Source organism: Dendropsophus ebraccatus, chromosome 4 (genome assembly GCF_027789765.1).
Source record: "Dendropsophus ebraccatus isolate aDenEbr1 chromosome 4, aDenEbr1.pat, whole genome shotgun sequence".
In the NCBI taxonomy this organism is placed as follows: domain Eukaryota; kingdom Metazoa; phylum Chordata; class Amphibia; order Anura; family Hylidae; genus Dendropsophus; species Dendropsophus ebraccatus.
In genome coordinates this window covers 52,596,903-52,620,652 of record NC_091457.1, presented here as the reverse complement: position 1 = coordinate 52,620,652, position 23,750 = coordinate 52,596,903, and the positions used below count along the sequence as shown (strand labels likewise).

Below are 23,750 nucleotides of genomic sequence, written 5' to 3'. Positions count from 1 at the left end.
CCACACGTGGTATAATACACCACATGTTTGCTGCTGCAAGAGATGTGTTGTCTAATCTCGTACCATCGACTACCATCTGCTGTGGTGAATTCTGATGTCCTCTTTATATTTTTGTACGCCATGCAATCACCACATGGGTGATTTTTTCAGGATTATTTTGAACTATAGACAGTAAAAAAGTCAAATAGATTTAAAGAATTATTTTCTGATGACACCTTCCCTTTAAGTCTATGAAATAATAGAGGAGAATCCCCAATACAAAGGTTCAGTTACCTTACTACTGTATGTCACTTTGGTGTTGAACTCTACATATGGTTTTCTCTATAAAACTCTCATTTTCTTTATAATCTATATAATTGATTCAGTCAGTCAGTAGCCATAGCATTGCTCCTGTGATTTCTTTACCAGATTGATACACAATCCCGTGTTACCAAGTGTTCTTACCTTGTATAAAATATGTATTACAAAAGCAAGACATTTATATCTGCAGTATACTCATTTATTATTATTGTGTAACGATTTCTGCCTCGCCGCACAGTAATAGTTCATAGGAACATTTGTTCACAGAATGTATATGCCATTGCAAGATTATCTGCCAGATTGTGCAATGCAAATAGGAATACAAAACCTGTCCACTTCCAACATAATGTTAGTAAAGTATCTCCCGGCGTAGAGCATAAACTCCAAGAAGGGCCACACCCTTTATATGTCTTTAGGTTCTCGCTCATGTTCAGTCTTTCTGTTCTTAAATCCTTTTCATCATCTGAATCATCTGAATCAATATAATAAGATCCAGAATCTACCCAAATGCTTTTAAACATCAACTCCATTTTTTAGTCCATACTTTCAGGAATGTCTTTAGAATGTCAAGACCAAGAGAATGTGATTGGCACATGTAAGATTCTCATAAATCCACCATTGTGAAGAGGATTCCTATATTCCCTCCATGTTATCCTTCTTCTCCAGTTATAGTTGTATGTCCAACTCACTCAAAATTCATGAGAAGCAGGGATCGAGAAGCACTTTCTGTAGATTTTTGCATCTATCTCAGTCCCAGGATAAGGTGGTGGTGGGACATCACGAGCAGAATCCATTGCCACAGCTTGTGCATAGGAGGGTGGAGCATTTTCTGTTGAGGAAGGTGCAGTATTCTGCAGTGGAACCAGCTCTTGTGTCCTTGATCGGATTGATAAGCCTCTCCAGTTACGGTCTTCTTCTGAGCTATAGAGAACAATAAACCGCATAACACAGTCAAGCATGCAAAAGTTTTCAGCACCATTCCAATAAATATACATCAAAATCACATGATATTAGTTTGGCCTCATTCACACATTCAGTTTTTCTTTTTGGTCTTTACATTACATTTGCACATCTGTATTTTTTTGCAAACGTTACAGATGTCACATCCGTAATGTCCACAAAAAAATTACGGATCCCATAGAACTCTGCTGGCTAATCGGATCCTCAATTATGGTCTGTCCTATTTTTTTGTTTTTGCGGTACAAATTGCAGATCTGTAAAACTACAAAACTATAGAAATCTATGGCCACTAATTTTGTCCAAAATTGCAGGTTTATGAGGTTCCCTAATTCAGTCACCCACACGATCACTATTCCCCTGCAGTCCAAGCACTTAGAGCAACTCTGTATCCACCAATCCACCCCACCAAACCTCTACTACTATCCATTTGATGAAAGTAAATCCTTTCTGGTTGTTTCTTTTAAATTGTGACTGTTGCCTTGATTAGAGCAAAAATGATCTTTTAAACTTGCAGCACTGTGTCATACTGGCATGGCCTCCAGTATCTGTGCCCCAGGTCTGTGGTGCCTCTACTTTCTTCCTCCCCACCCTCCTCATCATTAGGAACACCCCCAGTCAGGATTTCTATTCATTGCTCGTATAAACAGTGCGCCTGTGTCGCTACAGCACATGCGCACTGTTTAGACAGGTGGTGAAAAGAAATCCTACCCAGGGGTGTTCCTAATGATGAGGAGGGTGGGGAGGAAGAAGGGAGAGGCATCGCAGACCTGGGGCAAGGGCACTAGGCCACGCCAGTATGACCAGTGCTGTAAGTTCTTTGCTTTAACCTAGGCACTGGGCACATTTTAAAAGAGACAACCAGTATGGATTTAGTCGCTCTAAACCTGTGCATCCAGAGATTGATCGTTGACAAGTACACCCATCTTTACTTGCACTATGCTATTTATAAAAGATGGCGAGACTAATTGTAGAAATGAAGCATCTTAGCCCCTCTGCCATTTGTCAAAAACCCTTTCATTATAGATTGCAAGCTCTTGCGAGCAGGGACCTCAATCCTCATGTTTGACTGGACGCAACTTAAATAAAAATATTATTATTAATGGTAGTAGTAGTATATGCCACTATATGGTGTAAGGTTGCATTTATGGGGCTATACATTTGCCATGTACGACAGTAGATTTTCTTAGCATATAAACTGAAATGTAATGTCTTATATTGTCTAAAAGATGGCTGCTCCTAACATCAACATTTTTCTTTTCTTTTTTTTTTGTGTTTAATGCTAATAAGGAAACAGTCAGCCCTTAGTTACTGAGTAAAAGAGTGGAGGAAAATATTAGATATTCAGTGTGATGTCCCAAGCTCTGTAATTACAGGGGGATAATTGCAGCTTTATATGTTTTTGCAGGGAGGCAAAGCTATTATTCTGCTATAATTACACAGTCTTGAATCTCTTACTGCAGGAGCTTTAAAACACCAGGAATTTCTTTAGTAAGCTGCAGAGAGATCTGGGATGTTATCTCTCGTGAGATTGAAAAGGAGCTCAATACTGCACGCATTTCACGGTTGCTTGCATTTGTATCCAGATCAAATGTCCCACAATAAACTCACCTGACGACTTTTCTGTTTTTTTTTATAAAGAAGAAAAGGTTGTAACATAGTTTGGCCACTAGGGGAGCTAAAGCTCTCAGTAAACTCTAAAGTTATATATAGTATTAGGTCACACCTGTGGTTATCATTGTGCAACTGTGCTGATAGAATAGATAGAAGAATAGAAATTTCACAGTTTTTCATTAACACTTTTCTTATCATATCACCTCTGTTCATCAAAACATGCATGTTCCTTTAAGAGGCTCAGTGTCTAGTATCTGCCAAAATACTCTTAAAGTCAGTTTTGTGCAATAGTACATTTATGCATTTTTGCACACACAAAGGTAATAGCTCTGGAAGAATAGGTTTGCCCTTAGGAACTAGCAGACAGCAATAAAGTTGGAGTCTTTATAGTCACTTTGCAGGACAAAAGTGTTATTATCTTCAGGAGTGATCATATAAGCAGCTACAGAACTGTAAGTACTTTCATATTGTGCAATGCTTTGTTTACAACCGTGTCTAGTCTGTCGAGGGACTGGAGATATAGGCAATTGTAAAAAGGGGCTGTCCAGAAATAGAAAAAGAAGGTATATTTTTTCCCATAACATCATCACACCTGTTCATAGGCTGTCCCTGCTATCACAGCACAGTCTTATTCAAGTGACAGGAGTTGACCTGTATTAGCAGTTATTGTCCACGGACAGGGGTGGAGGTGTTTCTGAAAAAAAGCGAATGCTTTTTCTCAAATCCAAGATAATCCTTAAAGGGGTAGTGCAGCGCTAAACATTTATTCACAAAATAACACACATTTCAAAGTTATACAACTTTGTAATGTGTGTTATGTATGTGAATGGCCCCCTTCCCCGTGTTCCCCCCCACCCACACTAGACCCGGAAGTGTTGGTGCATTATACTTACCGCATTTGTGTCGACCCCTGTTCACCATCTTGTGACAATGACGTAGTCTTTGGGAGGCCGGCCGAACCGCTCCATCCGTCCCTCATGCCGCCCCCCCTATGTCGCGTCATCAGCTGCTCAGCCGCGATTGGCTGAGCATAACTGTCGACACGAATGCGGTAAGTATAATGCACTAACACTTCCGGGTCTAGCGTGGGTGGGGTGGGGGGGGGGTAACACGGGGAAGGGGGTTGTATAATAAGGGGTATTCCCCCCCTTGTAATGTAATGCTCCCAAACCTAGCTGGTCTTGCTCACCAAGTCCCCCTGAGTATTTTGAGCCATCTCACATCTTTCTAGCTGCTGCCGTTCCTGAGTTACAAGTTTTTCTAAAAGATGGTCTATTATCAAGATAGGAAACTACATTTCCCATCATGCAATGGTTATTACTGATGATGGTGAAGTAGCAGAGCTGAGATGGTGATGATGGCGTAGCAGAGCTGAGATGGTGATGATGGCGTAGCAGAGCTGAGACTGTAACATGGTGTAGCAGAGCTGAGATGGTCACATGGTGTAGCAGAGCTGAGACGGTGAGATGGTGTAGCAGAGCTGATACGGTGAGATGGTGTAGCAGAGCTGAGACGGTGAGATGGTGTAGCAGAGCTGAGACGGTAACATGGTGTAGCAGAGCTGAGACAAGCGCCATGCACGGGTGAGCTGCCCCCTGTGTTGGGGGGCCACGGGTGTGAGGAAGGGGGGGTTTTGTTGGTTCCGCTAGGTGGGCTTGCTGGTAAGCGCCGCTGCGATTGAGCCGTGGGTGACAGGTGACACATCCAACTGGCCGGGGAGAGGGGTGCTGGTGCCGCGGTTGAGCCGCACATGATGGAGGTGCCGCGGGTGAGCGGCACTTCTGAGCCAGGGGTGCCGCGGGAGGTGCCGCAAGCGCTAATCAGCAGGGGCGTTAACCACAGGCAGTAAACACAGCCGCAAGTGACCCACGGGGGGGGAGGGGGGGCGCGGGTGACGGGAGGGTGCCTCGGGTGTGCAGCGCTTGTGAGCTGCGGGGGACGGAGGTGCCGCGGGTGAGATGGCACAGTCAGGGGGTGAGCTCTGGGGCTGGGGTGGGGGGCATCCGGGTGACGGGGTGTGCTGCTGTTAGAGAGGGAGACAGCTGCAGTGATCACTGTCTCCCTCTCTAACAGCAGCCACCGCCGCGTAAGGTGCCGCAAGCACAAATGAGCAGTGCGGGGCAGTAAGCGCCGGCGGTAAACGCAGCTGCGAGTGACCCGCTGGGGGCCGCGGGTGACCGGGGGGGGGGGGGGGTTCCGTGGGTGAGCGGTGCTTCTCAACCAGAGGTGACGGCGGGGGGTGCCGCCAATAAGCCCGGTAAGCAGGGTGAAGGGGGGGTGAGCGTCGGGTAACAGGGGTGCCGCAGGAGGTGCCACAAGCGCTAATGAGCGGAGGGGGGATGGCAGTGAGCGCCAACGTTAAACGCAGCCGCGAGTGACCCGCGAGGGGGGCGCAGGTGACGGGAGGGTGCCTCAGGTGTGCAGTGCTTGTGAGCTGCGGGTGACGGGGGTGCCGCGGGTGAGCTCTGGGGCTGGGGGGGCACTTGGTCCGGGTGACGGGGGTGGCTACTGTTAGAGAGGGAGACAGCTGCAGTGATCACTGTCTCCCTCTCTAACAGCAGCCACCGCCGTCACTGTCCTCCCCCACTTCAGTGTACTGGGTTAGAAGCGCTAACCCAGCCCAATAAAGAGAAGGAGGACACGTGATGCCGTCTTGGAGGGTGCGGGCCAGGAGCAGGGAGCGGGTCAGGTTGGACTGGGATTTGATGATTTTATACGTTTGGTGGGGGTGGATGTACCTAGATAACAGAAAAACTGATAACAAAAAAATGTATATTGGTAAGATGGAAAGCTACGAGTGGGCAACGTATTAATGCAAAAATAATTTTGGGGAAAATACCCCTTAAAGGCTATGTTCCCATTTAGTATTTTTGCTCAATATTTTGCTCAGTATTTTGCAACCAAAACCAGGAGTGGTTTTAAAATAATGGCCATTATTTGCCATTAAATGACAGCCATCCACTTAATTTTAACATGTGAACATAGCTTCTCTGTGTTTTCAATCCACTCCTGGTTTTGGTTGCAAAATAATGACCAAAATACTGAGCAAAAATACTGTTTGGGAACATAGCCTCATAATACATATGCATATTCAGGCTTTGTTTATGCATGGTATTTTTGTTTAGTATTTTTGTTAGTATTTCTAAAAATTTATAATGGAAACATTTGCAAAGTTTCTGTGTTTACAAACCACTCCTGGTTTTGGTAAAAAGAAAAAAAACTGAACAAAAGACTGAGCAAAAATACAGTGTGTGAGCTTAGAGAGCAACTTAAAGTGTCACTGTCATTATAAATTTCAAAATCTAAATCAACAGTAGATGTGATATAAAACAAGTCTGCAATATACATTTATTATTTTTGTTGTTATCATGCTGTATCACAAAGCTGAACTTACCAGAAATCCAGGTCCAGTCTCTTAAGGCAGATTTTTAGACTTGTGCTAAAAAAGACTAAACACAGGGATTCCGGCCAGTACAGAGAGTCACGGCTCAATGTGTCCATCAATCACATGACTGCCTTCTCTGTGAGCGCAGATGACCTGGGAAACACTGGACTTCCTGTGTTTAGACTCTTAAAAAAAAAAAAAAGTCAGAACACGGGAAGTGCTGTGTTTTCCAAGTTAACAAAAAAAAATAATGAATGCATACTGCAAACTTGTTTTATATCACATCTACTGTTGATTTAGGTTTTGAAAGTTATACCGACAGTGACACTTTAAGGGTGCGTTCACACCTACAGGATCTGCAGCAGATCTGAAGCAGATTTGATGCTGTGTTCAGTTATTTAAATGAAATCTGCTGCAGAAAATCAGCTGCAGATCCTGTAGGTGTGAACGCACCATAACTTAATAAAATAAACCACATTTTTGTACTGTAAGCAGGGCCATATTTACCTCTAGGCCTACTTTTTTTTTTTTTTGTTATCATTTTTTTAGTCTCCCACCTAATAGTCAGACTTGACAGTAAATCTAGTGTCTTTTTGAGGGGGGGGGAGCTATGATAAGGTCTGGTGTGGCAGTATTGGTCAGGTCTGGTGTGGCGATGGTAAATCTGACCCCTGGAGCTATTAGCTAACAATCTACCAATCCTATGGTGAGAATTCCTTCAGACAATATGCAGATGGCTCTAATCATTGATTCTATGTGGAAATTTATGTTTTCAGTTAAAAACCATGAAAAATGTGATTCAACAATCTACACGTAGAGAAATGCGTGTGGCCAAAACCACGCTCCCCCATGCTCCCCAAGATGGGCCATCTTCAGGTTTAGTGCCTAGGGCAGCAGCAGCTGGTAATACGGCCCTGACTGTAAGCTAAATATTTGGATATTTTTCCCTTATTTCTACATGGGCGGTGCCTTTCTGTGTGCTCCTCCCCTTTCCATCCTGTTTTGCTGATGCATTATATCAGTTCACAGCATCTAAGGGGGTATTAGAGTTATTGCTGATCCCATCAGTTGCAACAGGAGCCTGGCTAGCATATCAGTCATGTTCTGCCGCTGCTTTCATGGGGACATTGGCAGTACTCAAGAGGTCAGTATGACATAATGACATATATATATATATATATATATATATATATATATATATACATATATAAAATAAATAAATAAATAAAAAAAAAAAAAAAAAAATTTATATATATATATACAATGGTACCTTGGTTTAAGAGTAACTTGGTTTAAGAGCATTTTGGTTTAAGAGCTCACAGTTTTTCAAAATTGTGACTTGGTTTAAGAGCTCCCTGTACAGGTTGGGTGCGCGAGTGGGGGAGGGGTATGGTCTACAGCACTGGACTCTTATCCAGGAAGTATCCCTCAACTTCCAAATCATAGCAGATCCACTTCAGGCTGGGGCTTGCATCAGGGGACAGGACTGTGGAGGTAATCTCTCCATAGCTGTAACCCCTCTCTCCCCAGACAGAGAGTGCTGCATGTATGTGCCCACATCTGCCCTGCTCATTCCTTTATGCTCCCTGCAGTCTCTGTCAGCCCTTGTGTTTCCTATCTTCTCTATTCCTGTACAGTAACTTATAATATCACATATTCTGCTGTTTCTGAATGTTTGTTTCATTAGTTTTACATGTTATTCAGAATAATAAATCACTATTTTTGGGGTGTGAAACCAATTGTCTGCATTTCTATGATTTCTTATGGGAAAATTTGCTTTGGTTTAAGAGTGGATTTGGATTACAAGCACGGTCCTGGAACGAATTATGCTTGTAATCCAAGGCACTTCTGTATATATATATATATATATATATATATATATATATATATATATCTTTATTTTTATTTTTTTGTTGGTGACTGAGGAGAATTCTGAAAATTTATTACAAGTCTGTAGTCAGGCAAAAAAGTGATAAAGGCTACTGGAAGATAAGTTGCCCATTACAAAGGTTCATGTAGTCACATGTAGTACTGATTAATGAAAAAATAGAAACTTCAGATGACATTACAGGTTGTACTGCATCATATTTTAAAATGTAGCAATTTAACTACCCATATATGCATAGGTATTATTTACTAGGATAAGGGTTCAAATGTCAACCTTGGTTGGAACTGTTGTGAACTAAATGAAATGCCTGACCTGATCCATGTTGCTACTTACAAGTGATTGTGTCTTCTCGGGTAACAGTAGACTGTGTACCAGTAATAACCAAGAAGTCCAAATATAACCAGGAAAGTTCCAGCACAGATGAGACCAGTTAGTAGCCCAATTACATCGAGCTTTATTTCTGTACCTGTGAGAAGAATACATATATGTGAAATGTATATTAGCAAGATAAAAGTGATAAATAATAGAGAGAGAAGGAGAGCTGAAAGATAGGAGATAGATAGATAGACAGATACATATGTGTATCAACATTTTTAGTTGTGCTCTGAAAATGATTTGCCCATTCTGAGTTATACAAAAAGAGTTGTACAAATATTTGCCCGTCGTGTACTGGTTCATACTGTTTTCCAGTCATTGCGAGCGGTTACAGTCACTGTGTGTCTCGCTGCACTCAGGCTGTCAATCACCACTGTCTGGGCAGGAGGGAGCATGGAATTGTGACCCTAACCTCTCACCATAACACACATGACTGTGATGATCATTTCCTCCACTCTGCTTCTGTTCTGACCTGTCAGGTCCTGGGCCAGTTTGTAAGGCCCCAATGACCTTACAGGTTCTCTTTAAAGTGTCTCTGTCGTTATAATTTTCAAAATCTAAATCAACAGTAGATGTGATATAAAGCAAGTTTGCAATTTACATTCATAATTTATTTTTTTAGTTATCATAGAGAACACGGCACTTACCGTTTTCTGACGGGTTTTTTTCTCAAGAAACAGGAAACAGTCAGAAAACATGAAGTCCTGTGTATGCCAGGCCATCTGAGCGCTCACAGAGAAAAGGCAGTCATGTGACTGACGGACACATTGAGCCGTGACTCTCTGTACTGGCCGGAATTCATGTATTTCGTCTGTTTTTGTTTTTTGTTTTTCAACCAGAACAAGTCAGAAAATCTTCCTTAAAGCGTAACTGTCATATTTTTATTTATTGCAGAAATCAGTAGTATAAGCGATTTTAAGAAACTCTGTAATAGGTTTTATCAGCCAAAAAGCCTCCTTCTGTACTCAAGAAGCAATTTCCCAGCCTCCCCCCCTGACTTCTTATCTGTGCATTATCAGGCAAACACGTCTTCATTACAGAGAAGCCAGTGAAGACGGGCTCTGCTGTCTCCATTCTATCCTTATGGAGGGGGGAGGGGCCGAGGTAGATGAGGGAGCAGGAAGAGGTGACATGAAGGTCAGCTGTTTGTAGACTCTCTGGGCAACTAAACCGCAGGATTCTGGGGTCAGAAAGGTCAGTGCTTCTCTATGATCTTACTGAGAGAAGATTGCAGGGTGTTGTGCTTTGCAAGACTGCTCCGTGCTCAGTCACTCCTAACAGCCCCTCCCCTCTCCATAGCCACATAATGGAGACAGAAATCCTGCTGCTTCTGCAGTGAGGGGGGAGGCTAGGAGATTGCTTTTTCAGTCCAGAAGGAAACTCTTTTAGTACATAAAACCTATTACAGAGTTTCTTAAAATCGCTTGAACTGTTGATATTTAATGTTTTCAAAAAAATGACCCTGAAATGACAGTTACGCTTTAAGGAGACTGGACCTGGATTTCTGGTAAGTACAGCTTTGTTTTACAGCATGATAAAAAAAAAAATTATGAATGTAAATTGCAAACTTGCTTTATATCACATCTACTGTTGATTTAGATTTTGAGGCTGCGTTCACACTACGTATATTTCAGTCAGTATTGCAACCAAAACCAGGAGTGGATTAAAAACACAAAGGATCTGTTCACACAATGTTGAAATTGAGTGGATGGCCGCCATATAACAGTAAATAACGGCCATTATTTCGATATAACAGCCGTTGTTTTAAAATAACAGCAAATATTTGCCATTTAACCCCTTAACGACATCGGGCGTAAACTTACGCCCTCGCGCCCTGGTACTTGGCGCATCAGGGCGTAAATTTACGCCCGGTGTTTCCCCGATCGCTGCGTGTTCACACACAGCGGTCGGGGAAGATGGCCTGCTATAAATCATAGCAGGCCATCTTAGCTTCACGGCACGGGGGGTGGTTAACACCCCCCGTGCTTACGATCGCCGCTATAGGCTGATCAATTCAGATCAGCCAATAGCGGCGATCGGAACCTTTCCGGGTCATCGGCGACCCGATGACCCGGAAAAAAATGGCGGTCGGTGCTGTCCGAGGACGGCACCGACCGCCATTACTGTAAAAAGTAATGGTGATCGCCGTGCCACCGGCCTGATCGCCGTGAACGGCCGGCCGTTCACGGCGATCGGGCCGGTGGCACGGCGATCAGAGTCCCACAATATAGTAAATACCTGCCCTGGACCCCTCAGCTAGGTAGCCGAGGGGTCCAGAGCAGGTATTTGTACATTACTCACCTGTCCCGGGCTCCTGATCGGCGTCTTCCGGGTTCACGGCATCCTCGTCTTCGTTCGGGTCTTCGGCTTCTTCCGTGACGTCACGTTCGGCTTCTCTTGGCTATTTTCGGCTCCAGCGTCGGCTCTTTCCGTATTTTGCGCTCTGCTGCCCTCTAGCGGCTGATATGTGTAATACACTTATCAGCAGCTACAGGGATGTTCAGAATGTAGACATTTTTATTTTATTTTTTTTTCAAATTTTTTTTTTTCTATTTTCCGCACCCTATCGCCGCTGAGTGTTGATCAGCATCGCACGAAAGTGCGCTTCTAATCAGCAACTCCTCCTTTTTGGCGTAGGGTGTTTTTTTTCTATATTCTACTGCCACGGTCTGCTGATAAGTGCCGCACATAAGTGCGGCATTTATCAGCAACTCCTTTGTTGGCGTAGGTTTTTTTTTTATACTTACTGTAAAAAAAACACGTAAAAAACACTACATTACACCACACTACATTGAATAAAGTTTGACACTACACCACTACATACCCCATATACCAATCCCCGTATACAAATGGCCCCCAGGGTGTTTTCGGCGTCAGAGGGATACGTTATTATTACCTCCGACACCGAAACAGCCAGTGAGGATGAATGGGGGGTCCTTCTTTCCTCCATTCATCCTCATCATCCAGTGACGTGTCTGGGGGTAGCGTAGCGTACGCTGCCCCCCAGACACGTCTTTTCCGCCAGTACCGTCCCAATAAGAGATGACGGTATGGTGTGAAATTCTACAAACTCTGTGAGAGTACCTCAGGGTACACTTACAGATTTCGGGTACGTGCACACTGCGGAATGGCGAAGGATAACCCTTTGTGCATTCCGCAGCTGGCACCCGCCGGCGGACTGATGCGGGCGCGTGTCTCCACCCGTGTCATAGACTCCATGTTATGCATGGGCGGATTCCATCGTCCATTCAAAGAATGAATACGTTGGACAGAGAGCGGAATCCGCCCGTGCATAGAATGGAGTCTATGACACGGACGGAGACGTGCGCCTGCATCACTCCGCCGGCGGGTGCCAACTGTGGAATGCACGAAGGGTTATCTGTCGCGATTCCGCAGTGTGCATGTACCCTTAGAGTGTATGTAGGAAGGGACACCCGAATGCAGCCCCCAGATGCCCCCTCCCCCCCCATCCTCGGAGTTAGTGGGGAGATCGTTTGGGAACTGATCTTCCCACTGCTGGATAAAGGTCACCACCTGTACGGGGATAACTTTTATACCAGCACCCCCTCTTCTGGTCCCTCGCTGCCCGAGCTACTGTAGCTTGCGGCACGATCCGAACATATCAGAAGCAGTAATAGAGCCCTAATATTTAGCAGCCATGGAGCGGACCCAGCGCTTCTGGATATGAGGGACCCCGTATCGCACCAGGACAACATTTTCCAGGTGACGTCCCCCACACTGGAGAAAGGGAGACCCCAGAAGAAGTGCAGAGTGTGGCGTAACAGGGGGATCAGGAAGGACACCATTTTCCAGTGTGACACCTGTCCTGATCCCCCCGGCCTCTGCATACTGGATCGCTTCAAGGCGCACCACACGTCACTGGGGTTCTACATTATCTAAATTCTGTCCCTTATTCCTATTTCAGGGGTCACGTTGATCCAGGGATTATTCTGATCGTCATTATGGAGTCGGGAAGGAATTTTCCCCTGTGATGAGGCTACTGTCGTCTGCCTCACGAGGGGTTTTTGCCTTCCTCTGGATCAACACAGGTTGAATTTGATGGACACCTGTCATTTCCAACCTTATAAACCAATAATTGGCCTAATACCCCCAAATAAATTAGAATTGTCCCTTTTCCCCAGCTAAGTGGGTATGGCCGCCATTCCCATTAGAGGATGCCATGATGCAATTACAAAGCCTCTGTGCGGCCAGGACAGTAGAAACCCCCCACAAGTGACCCCATTCTGGAAACTACACCCCATAAGGAATCTAAGAAGGGGGGCAGCGGGGATATGGCCCCCTGGTGACGGCCACATTTGGGACGTGAAAATGAAAAAAATTGTATTTTTTATTTTCTCGGCACATGTTCTACGTAAGTGCCCGTCACCAGTGGGGTCCATATGCTCACTGCACCCCTTGTTAGATTCCTTATGGGGTGTGGTTTCCAGAATGGGGTCACTTGTCGGGGGTTTCTACTGTCCTGGCAGCACAGGAGCTTTGTAATTGCGACATGGCCTCCATCCTCCATTCCAGCCTCTAAATGGCGCTCTGTCCCTTTGGTGACTTGCCCTGTGCCCATATGGCACATTATGCCCACATGTGGGGTATTTTCGTACTCAGGGGACACTACCCTACACGTTTTGTGTTCATTTTCTTTTTTAACCCCTTGTGGAAATGGAAAAAAATCAAGGCTAGACCAACATTTAGTGTAATTTTTGTAAAATTTTTACTCTAAATCATTAATCTTGTCATGTTTTTTCATTTTCACAAGGGGTTAAAAGATAAAAAAAACATTTAATGTGTAGCGCAATTTCCCCTGAGTACGGAAATACCCCACATGTGGACATAAAGCGCCATGCGGGTGCAGGGAAAGCCTCCAAAGGGAAGAAGCGCCATTTGGTTTTTGAAGGCTGGATTTGGATGGAATGGATTTCGAGGGGCCATGTTGCATTCAAAAGGCCCCTGTGTTGCCAAGACAGTTGAAACCCCCCACAAGTGACCCCATTCTGGAAACTGCACCCCTCAAGGAATGTAACAAGGGGTGTAGTGAGCATATGGACCCCACTGGTGACGGACACAAATGTGGAACAATGTGGCGTGAAAATGAAATATTACATTTTTTACACTATAATGTTGGTTTAGCCTTGAATATATCATTTTCACAAGGGGTTAAAAGAGGAGAAAAAAAACAAAATGTGTAGCGCAATTTCCTCCGAGTCCGTAAATACCCCACATGTGGACATAAAGCGCCATGTGGGCGCAGGGCAAGCCTCCAAAGGGAAGGAGCGCCATTTCGTTTTTGAAGGCTGGATTTGGATGGAATGGATTTTGAGGGGCCATGTTGCATTCAAAAGGCCTCTGTGTTGCCAAGACAGTTGAAACCCCCTACAAGTGACCCCATTATGGAAACTACACCCCTCACGGAATGTAACAAGGGGTGTAGTGAGCATATGGACCCCACTGGTGACTGGCACAAATGTGGAACAATGTGGCGTGAAAATGAAATATTACATTTTTTTACACTATAATGTTGGTTTAGCCTTGAATTTATCATTTTCACAAGGGGTTAAAAGAGAAAAAAACACACAATATGTGTAGAGCAATTTCCCCCGAGTCCGTAAATACCCCACATGTGGACATAAAGCGCCATGTGGGCGCAGGGCAAGCCTCCGAAGGGAAGGAGCGCCATTTGGATTTTGGAGGTTGGATTTGGCTAGAATGGATGATGAACGCCATGTCGCATTTACAGAGCCCTCGTGCTGCCAAAACACTGGAAACCCCCCACAAGTGACCCCATTCTGGAAACTGCACCCCTCAAGGAATCTAACAAGGGGTGCAGTGAGGATATGGACCCCTTGATGACGGGCACATTTGTGCCATGAAAGTGAAAAAATGAAATTTTTCCCTTTCACGTCACATTGTTCCACATTTGTGCCCGTCACCAGTGGGGTCCATATGCTCACTGCACCCCTTGTTAGATTCCTTGAGGGGTGTAGTTTCCAGAATGGAATCACTTGTGGGGGGTTTCCAGTGTCTTGGCAGCACGAGGGCTCTGTAAATGCGACATGGCCCTTGAAATCCTTTTCAGTGAAATTCAGCTTCCAAAAGCCAATTGGCGCTCCTTCCCTTTGGAGGCTCGTCCTGCGCCCCCTTGGCACTCTATCGCCACATGTGGGGTATTTCTGTACTCGGGAGAAACTGCGCTACACATTTTTTGTCTTTTTTTGCCTCTTATCCCTTTAAGAAAATGAAAAATTGAAGGCTAGAACAACGTTTTAGTGTAAAAAATAAATTTTTCTTTTTTCACGCCATATTGTTCGGAAAATCTGTGAAGCACCTGTGGGGTCCAGATGCTCACTGCACCCCTTGTTACATTCCTTGAGGGGTGTAGTTTTCTAAATGGTGTCCCTTTAGGGGTGTTTTTTAGGTTTTGACACCCCAGAGCCTCTGCCAACCTGAAGTGGTACAGTCAAAAATGACCAAATATAACGGAGGCGTTGAAATTCACTAGGCGCTCCCTTATATCTGAGGCTTGTGGTTGCGTCAAATAGCGCAATAGGGCCACATATGGGGTATTTCTATAAACTGCAGAAACGGGGCAATAATTATTGGGGTGCATTTTTCTGGTAATAGGTTTATAATTATGAAAAATATTGGATTACAATAAAATCTCTGCACAGAAAATTAAAATTTTCAAATTCCTTACACACTTAGCTTTTATTTCTGTGACTCCCCTAAAGGGTTAAAACACTTTCTGGATGTGCTTTTGCAGAGTTTGGTGGGTGCAGTTTCTGAAATGGGGTGCTTTGTGGGGCTTTCTAACATACAGGCCCCTCAAATACACTTTAAATCTGAACAGGTCCCTAAAAATATCTGATTTTGAAACTTTACTGAAAATTTGGAAATTTGCTGCTAATGTTTTAAGCTTCCTATCGTCTAAAAAAAATGAAAGATAGTTTAATAAATGCCGCCAACATAAAGTAGACATGTTGCTAATGCTATTTAATATATAATTTATGTGGTATAACCACTTTCTGTATACGCAAAGAAGTTTCAAAGTTGGAAAAATGCATTTTTTCACATTTTTTCACATTATTTGGGTTTTTTCATAAAGATTTGTTATGAGTATCGACTCCAATTTACCAGAAATGTAAAGTACAATATGTCACGAGAAAACAATCTCAGAATCAGCCGGATAGGTAAAAGCATCCCGAAGTTATTAATGACTAAAGTGACACTGGTCATAATCATAAAATTTGTCTCTGTCATTAAGGCCATTTCAGGCTCTGTCCTTAAGGGGTTAATGGCGGCCATCCACTCAATTACAACATTGTGTGAACAGAGCCTTTCTGTGTTTTCAATCCACTCCTGGTTTTGGTTGCAATATGAGGACCACAATACTGACTGAAATATACATAGTGTGAACCCAGCCTAAAAGTTATAACGACAGTGCGCTTTAATTCTGTCCTCATCCCCTGAATTTTGAAGATCCATAATGTTTATATATTTCTTCCTACGGAGTTATGTGAAGGCTTATTTTATGTGGTAACTGTTATACTTTTTTTTATTGTAAAATGTAATTTTACCATATATTGTATTATATGTTTCTTCAAGTTCTTTCTCCTCTGCGTCATTTCCGTGTACTGTGTAGTTTGACCCATATGCTAATGAGGCAGTTTGGTGAACTGGGGCAGGATCCATCCTGAGGGGCCGACTGGCTGAGGTGGATCGGTGCACTGAGGGCAGCTCAAAGTACATATGGGTCAACTAGAAAGTACACTGAAGGGGTGTTAAGGATGAAGGTAAGGGCCCTATTACACGTAGCAATAATCTGATCAGATGATCGGCTGATTGTTGTCTTTTCATGTTAAAACAAAAATCATTGTCTGCTGGCTCCGCATCGCTGAGGAATATGTAAACTGAAATAATAAATTGTATACTTTACATCTCCATGCTCCCCGATGTCCTTCTACCCTCTTCTAAAACTCACTAGAGATGAGTGAACTTGCCGAAAGTTCCCATGTCATCTTACACACATCCGCTAATGTGCCCAACACAATGAGCAGTATAGTCTGCCATTATATGAAATAAACTATATAATGTTCTAATAAAATAATATGTACTGTATTGTTACAAAATGTCTGGCATCACCTTCTTTTGCTGTTCTCTGAGAGTATTCCTTCCAGAATTCCACCTTAAAAGAAATAAAAAATTAAAATCACAGGATGGGAAATATCTAGCTGATCAGTGTGGATCTGAGACTCCCCCACCGATCCACAGGAAAGAGGTTGGTTATCCCCCAAATTAATAGAAGTCAATAGAAGGTTGAATAAACAGCATAGCACAATGACTTACGCTGGTTACATAACTCCCATATTCTGTAGATATGCCATAATTGTTGTGAGACAATGACCCCAAGAGAATGCAGGGAACTGGGAAATTTGCCTAAATTTTTTCAAAGTCCTTTGCTCATGGTGCTATGCTGTTTATGCAACGTCAATGGAAGTTACACTACATGCTTCAAACAGCTGACTAAACTGTAATGATTGTTCCTCCCCTTTGTGTCAAGGTTGGGTAGGTTTAGAAAAACATGGCTGCCTTCTTCTAGAACAGCACTATAGCTGTCCACAGTTTGTGGGTGGTACTGCAGCTTTATTGAAACAAATCTGGTTGAGCCGCAGTACCACACACAACCTGTAGGCAAGTGAGGCACTATTTTCAAAATAAAATAGCTATGTTATTCCAATCATGTTACACCTTGTTAACCATACACAATGTAATAGCACAATATCACATATAAAGGTATATGAAATTACCAACGCCTTGTCGTCTTCAAATATCTCTCTGGCTTCTTCATAGTTACATTTCTCCTCATAACATTCTCTCTCCAGATTTCCAATGACGAACATCTCAAAGTCAAACTGGTTGTAGTGCAGTCTGCGACCAAGGAAGCTACTGGCATCTTCCCCATTTCTAAACACTAAAATGAACACAGTGATGTCTTCAAGAAAGAAATATTTAGTTTTTTTTTTGTTTGTTTTTTGTTTACATTTTTACATTGGGTAGCAGCAGTAATGGATGACATGGCCCCTCTGCTGCCACCAATGGCTGTACCAGGAACTGCAGGACGACCCAAGCCCCAGTGCTGACACAGTTATATATCTGATACTGAGCCTCCCCTGATGTCCATTCTAATGCATGTTATCCTTAGAATAGGCATTACATTTGGGGAAGCTGTCTGTGTTAATTTCACTGCAGGTGCGGCACCCTGAGATCACTGTCCATCACCGCTCTTCTGCTACAGACTACCCTAGCCTCTTTCAAATCAATTGAATCTCTTTTTGCAATGTCCTTCTCACCAGCCTTTTCCCTGATTGTTTCACTAACTTGATAATCTGTAAATATGAAACAGGTCGGGTCACCCTTGTGCTTCACACTGGTGTATTGGTACACTGGTGTGTCAGCCGTACAAATGATGTCACCCATGTGTTCGCCAATTCTTCGGCAAACTGTGCACTTTTACCTATGTACTCTAGTCCACACATACTTGTGGTCCTATAAATATCCCTTTTTGAATGACAGCACATGCAGGGCTATTGTTTTTCCAATTGATGGCATATGCTTTGCAGATTCTATAATATTCTATTATCTACTTGTCATTGCCCATCTGTCTAGGCCAGGGCTGCACGACCTGTCGCCCTCGAGTTGTTGCAAAACTCCAATTCCCTTTATATTGTACCTGGTCCAGACATAATGGGACTTATAGTTTTGCAACAGTGCCACCGGTTGTGGACCACTATTCTAGGCCTTATCCTGTAAGGGAACAATAGAACTGTCATTCTGTCAGTCATACTTTTCAGCTAAACTGATACCGTCACAGCAGCGGTAAACTGAGATTAGTCTGTCCTGCCGTTCAGGACTTTTATAACAACTTATACAGAAGTCCAATACAAATACAAATGCAAAAATAAATAAATACTGTCAACATTTTCCATGAATATTAAGTTTAAAAAAATATCCTATATGATAGAAGAGTCCCTTGGTCTACACATAGGACAGGTGATCAAAATCTTATGGTGGGGTCTGACTACCAGCACCCCTGCTAATCAACTAGCCCTTCCTCTATTTCAGATCTGCTCAGTGGCGGAACTACCGCCGTAGCAGCAGTAGCCGCTGCTACGGGGCCCTCTTCATCAAGGGGCCCGGCGGCAAGGTCAGCCTGGGTGATGTCCCCTGGTTAGCCGTTCAGGTCGTTTGTCCTGAAACTAGCTAACGAGGGGAGAATAGTTTGCACAGAGAAGCATGTGCCACAGCCGCCCACACAGGGCCCGGCATGACTGACACATTCACAGAGCATAGAGAGGGAGGTAATGCATCCACGCTCCCCCCCCCCCCTTCCTCACGTCACTGTGAGGGGCAGCACTGATTGGAGCAGACACTTACCTGATTCTGCTTTCTGCCTGCACGGAGGGATGACCTCTGACCCTTTCCTGCCGCCGGACCTCAGACAGTGACAACTCCTTGAGTAAGTAAACTCTGTCACTGATAAGGAGGGAGGGGAGGGGGGAGCATGGTGGCTGCTTACACACAGCTATTGCCAGCAGCTTAGTGTGGGTTTTACTTCTACAGGAGTTGTAACAGTGAAGGACTACAACTCCCATTGTGGCCTGCTGTCTGTGCCCCCCTCCCCCCAAAGACGCAAATGAGGCACAGATTGCATAGAGATACCACACTGGGAGTTGTAGTCCCACACAATCTAGATACAAAGCTAGCCTGTGACTAGCTCCTGTAGAACTGAAAAGCTCATCCCTATGCATAATAATAGTCTTTCATGTATATGAATATGAATTGTCCCATTTTACTTGAAATTGTAAAAGACAAATAATCATTTTTGGTATCACCACACGTGGAGACCTCCAATGTATGGAAATAGAACCGTATGGATCCTGTGTGGTGATCATCGTACTCAGGACCAGAATTATTATATTTTTTAATGGTCATATCAAATCCTATAAAATAAGAAGAGACTAATAATTTTCATCTGCCCCAAAATGGTACTATGACGGTGTTATCCAGTCACAATATGGCGGTATCAGGTCTGGTATGATAGTATTATCTAGTCACAATATGGTGGTATCAGGTCTGGTATGATGGTATTATCTGGTCACAGTATGGTGGTATCAGGTCTGGTATGATGGTATTATCTGGTCACAGTATGGCGGTATCAGGTCTGGTATGGTGGTATTATCTGGTCACAGTATGGCGGTATCAGGTCTGGTATGGTGGTATTATCTGGTCACAGTATGGCGGTATCAGGTCTGGTATGGTGGTATCTGGTCACAGTATGGCGGTATCAGGTCTGGTATGGTGGTATTATCTGGTCACAGTATGGCGGTATCAGGTCTGGTGTGGTGGTATTATCTGGTCACAGTATGGCGGTATCAGGTCTGGTATGGTGGTATTATCTGGTCACAGTATGGCGGTATCAGGTCTGGTATGGTGGTATTATCTGGTCACAATATGGCGGTATCAGGTCTGGTATGGTGGTATTATCTAGTCACAGTATGGCGGTGTTATCCAGTCACAGTATGGGGGTATTGGTCAGGTCTGGTATGATGGTATTATCTAGTCACAGTATGGCGGTACCAGGTCTGGTATGGTGATGTTAAATGTGTATTTTCTGAAGCTATTACCTACCAGTCCTGTGATGGGATGGCCACAGACAATATGCAGATCATGTAGAAAAAAAGATTCAGACAATGCATGTGGCAAAAACCATGCATCCATTTCTTCCCCAGAAGTCGTGTGCTGTTACCAGGATTATTGGCCATACGGCTATTGGGTACTGCATAGGGGTTTGGTTGGAGTTGCATATGGTGACGCAAATATGGGAACATAGCTGAAGAGTGATCAATTATCAATGTGATTGTTTATAAAGTAGTAAATCATGATGATAATTGGTGAGTGAAAAGGGAACATCTTCAGGTTTAGTGCCGGAGCGATAAATACGGCTCTAGACGTAGGTGTACGTGTGCAGGTCCCCTCTGCTCTGCCGTACTTGCATGTACACTGGGGGTGGGGGGCAGAGTCAGAGCTCCAGGCACCGTTATAGAGGACTGTCCGGGGGGGGGGGGGCTGTGAGGGGGGGGCCCCATTGAAAAGGTTTGCTATGGGGCCCAGCTATTTCTAGTTACGCCCCTGGATCTGCTCATTTGCTATCAACACCTATGAGACTTGGCAAACAGCCAAGTCTTCTCTTTGGCTACACCTATTAAACCGGGCAACTAAGCAAACTAATGACTACTATGTATAATGTAGGTCTGTTAATTAAAGGTGTAACCTCATGGCCCCAATGTGAAGTTTGCAGGAGATTCCTATATACCATGAGCCATCTATAATTCAATGTCTATTTCCGTGGCATGGAGTCCAGGGTATGGGTGCAGATGCTACTTCTATAGCTACATACCTTCTTTATTCTCAGATCCCAGCAGAATTCTTGCACAGGGTGGAAAGCCAAAGACGTCAGTTATCAGCTGGTAGATCAGGAGCAAATGCAGAACGAAGCTCTGGTATCTGCAATGTGTTAATATACAACATGTTAATTCTTGTAACTCTGAGTTGTAGAGAGCCTCTTAGTTCTGCTTCCATGCTAATGTTTATTGCATTTATAATAGCTTTGGAGGTATAACTGCACTGACAAGATATTCAGTGGAAGACAGTGAGATCTCCGCCTGACAGGTTCTCACGGCGACAGCTCAGGTTATGCACAGATTTCATTACATTGGCCACATTTATCTTCAAATTGTAGAGTGATATGGTTTCTTGGAAACATTGGGGTAGAATCACTATTAGGCCATGTTCGCACAACATAAGTTTTGTATCAATCATGGTTGTTGTTGACGATTTGCAACAACGGCTGTGATTAATACAAAACTTACATACACTGCAATCTGAAGGGAATCCTGGCCGCACTCTCCATTGTCGGCTATGGTGAATTGGGTGCAGGTGCACACGATGGCGCCCAGGAGAAGAGGATGGGGGTCGACAGTTATTTAGTATGTATACTTTATATAACTTCCAGACAGCTTATTGGCACACATTACAAAGTTATATAACGCTGTACTACCCCTTTAAGCTTCTAAACCCATCTCTGAAGGGACAGGTGGCGAAGTCAATCGCTGATCGAGATGGAACAGCACTGCAGCCAGCGATTGGCTGAGCGTCCTGTCACTTCAGAGATGGGTGTAGAAGCTTCAGAGATGGCTGTGGTGAGCTGGGAACAGGCAGGAGGACTCCAGGGAGCAACAACGGCCATGATTAATACAAAACTTACATGCACTGCAATCTGAAGGGAATCCTGGCCGCATGCCAAATGTTTCTGTGTGTTCGGAAGACGGGCAGCGGGCAGGAAATATAACTGAAATTCGGCCATATTGTGTTTAGGGGTAAGTTGTTAGTGTATCCCGTCTTGGACACAAGGGGTATTTACAGTATTTATGCATTTTAAGTGTTTTTAACTCTGTCATAGTCTTGTGAAGAGGTTTGTCTCCTTTTCTCTGCTTCTCTGCTTCTATTAATTTTGTATACTTTCACTAAATAAAATACCGTTTTGTGTGTATCTATTTTTTCTTGTATATATAGAAATGAGTTCTAGGTATTGAAAACTCCTCCTTCAATTGTTGAAAGCTTTTTAAGTGGCCATCCTCATACAATTGACCCACTCTCCTGAGACCCAACATCTACCTTTTCTTGTCTTTGAATTGACAACTAGTGTTATCCACAATGGACAGCTTTTCTTTCTTAGAAGCGTCCCCCCCCAATAATAAGATGTTCACTGGATGTCCCACTGCAGCAAACCCTGTTGATCAGCTGCAATCTGTAATCCAGCTGGAAATGTTTAAAATGATACTGTCACCCCTCCTTATTCTCACTTCATTTCATCAGTGGGAAGTGTCACCAAGGCGGGGCTTCACGGCAGTTGGACATCATCTCTCCGCTGGAGAGAAGGCTCAACTGCCGTGAAGCCCCGTCTAGGTTTTTGATGCGTTTTTATTACATGTTTTTTCCCCCAGTGTGAACACTTCATATCAGATATCCTTAAAGGGGTACTCCGGCGCTGATAAAAAAACAAACAAAAAATCTATCATTAACATAATTTTTATATTTACCATCCCTCTGGAGCCTGTCTCCGTTTGAATTTCCTGCTCTTTGCAGGTCCCTGAAACTCCAGTTGACTGTTTAATTTTTTTCTTTACTTCCTGGTTTGGGCTTTCTTATGATGCACTTTGTCTCCTGTGATGTCTAACTGACTCTGTAAACTGTTAGATAGCTTACATCTTGTTCAGCCAATCAGAGCTGAGCAGCCTGTGTCATCTGACAAAGGCAGGCTGGCTTAACAGGGCTTAGGCCCACCCCCCTCTTGATGATGTCATTGTCACAAAATGTCTGCCACAGAAAAGCCTGGGGTCAACAGTCATTAGAAAAGAATGAGTTTACTTCACTTCCTGGTAGGGGATTGAGGGGGGAAAAGATAGAGAGGAGGGGCAGATAGGTGATTAAAGCATATTACAAAGTTATACAAGTTTGTAATGTGTTTCAATTACTGGGAAAAAGCTTTTCGCTGGAGTATCCCTTTAAAAATTATTATCTGCCCATCCTAATAATGATCACTACAATTACAGTGTTTAGTACAGATGAGCTCGACTTGAGCATGGATATATACCCCTATAACATGTTAATGCTTGATATTATATATTTATTCTATAAGAGTGGGTTCACACATACCGTATCCCCAGCCGATTTCACAGAGTTCGCAGGAAAATGTGCTGCGGATACGATCCCTGTCATTTTCAATGAGAATATAAACTCATCCCGCTGTGAGTATGTAAAAGCCGGCCCCCTAAACCCCTGCCGCCCGGAGCATACTTTACTTGTGCCACGCTGCGGCTGCATCTGAAGCTCTCAGTCCCCGTAGGTCCCGCTCAGCCAATCAGTGCACAGCCCCGCCACAGTCACTGATTGGCTGGGCGGCACCTCCAGAGCCGGAAGCTTCAAATGCAGCCGACAGGGATCATATCCACAGCGGATTTCGCTGAGAACCCACAGCGTGAAATTCGCTGCAATACGGTACATGTTAACCCACCCTATTAAAACATTTATAATGATTACTTCGACTGACATGGAGTGCAGCACCAAAGTGAGTCTCCATTACCTTGCAAATGACATACAAAG

At 43.8% G+C, this 23,750-nt stretch overlaps 1 protein-coding gene across 1 annotated transcript in view; it reads right to left on the bottom strand.

The window, feature by feature from the left end:
- Positions 1 to 766: 766 nt before the first annotated feature.
- Positions 767 to 23,750, bottom strand: part of PRRG4 (proline rich and Gla domain 4) — a 30,994-nt gene continuing 8,010 nt past the window's right edge. Inside the window, exons 2-6 of the mRNA XM_069965786.1 lie at positions 20,986 to 21,092; positions 17,336 to 17,499; positions 16,671 to 16,713; positions 8,478 to 8,610; positions 767 to 1,221 (exon numbers count right to left, since the gene is read on the bottom strand). Coding sequence (XP_069821887.1) covers positions 990 to 1,221; positions 8,478 to 8,610; positions 16,671 to 16,713; positions 17,336 to 17,499; positions 20,986 to 21,092 — 679 coding nt within the window. The 3' untranslated portion in view covers positions 767 to 989. The remainder of the gene's footprint in view (positions 1,222 to 8,477; positions 8,611 to 16,670; positions 16,714 to 17,335; positions 17,500 to 20,985; positions 21,093 to 23,750) is intronic.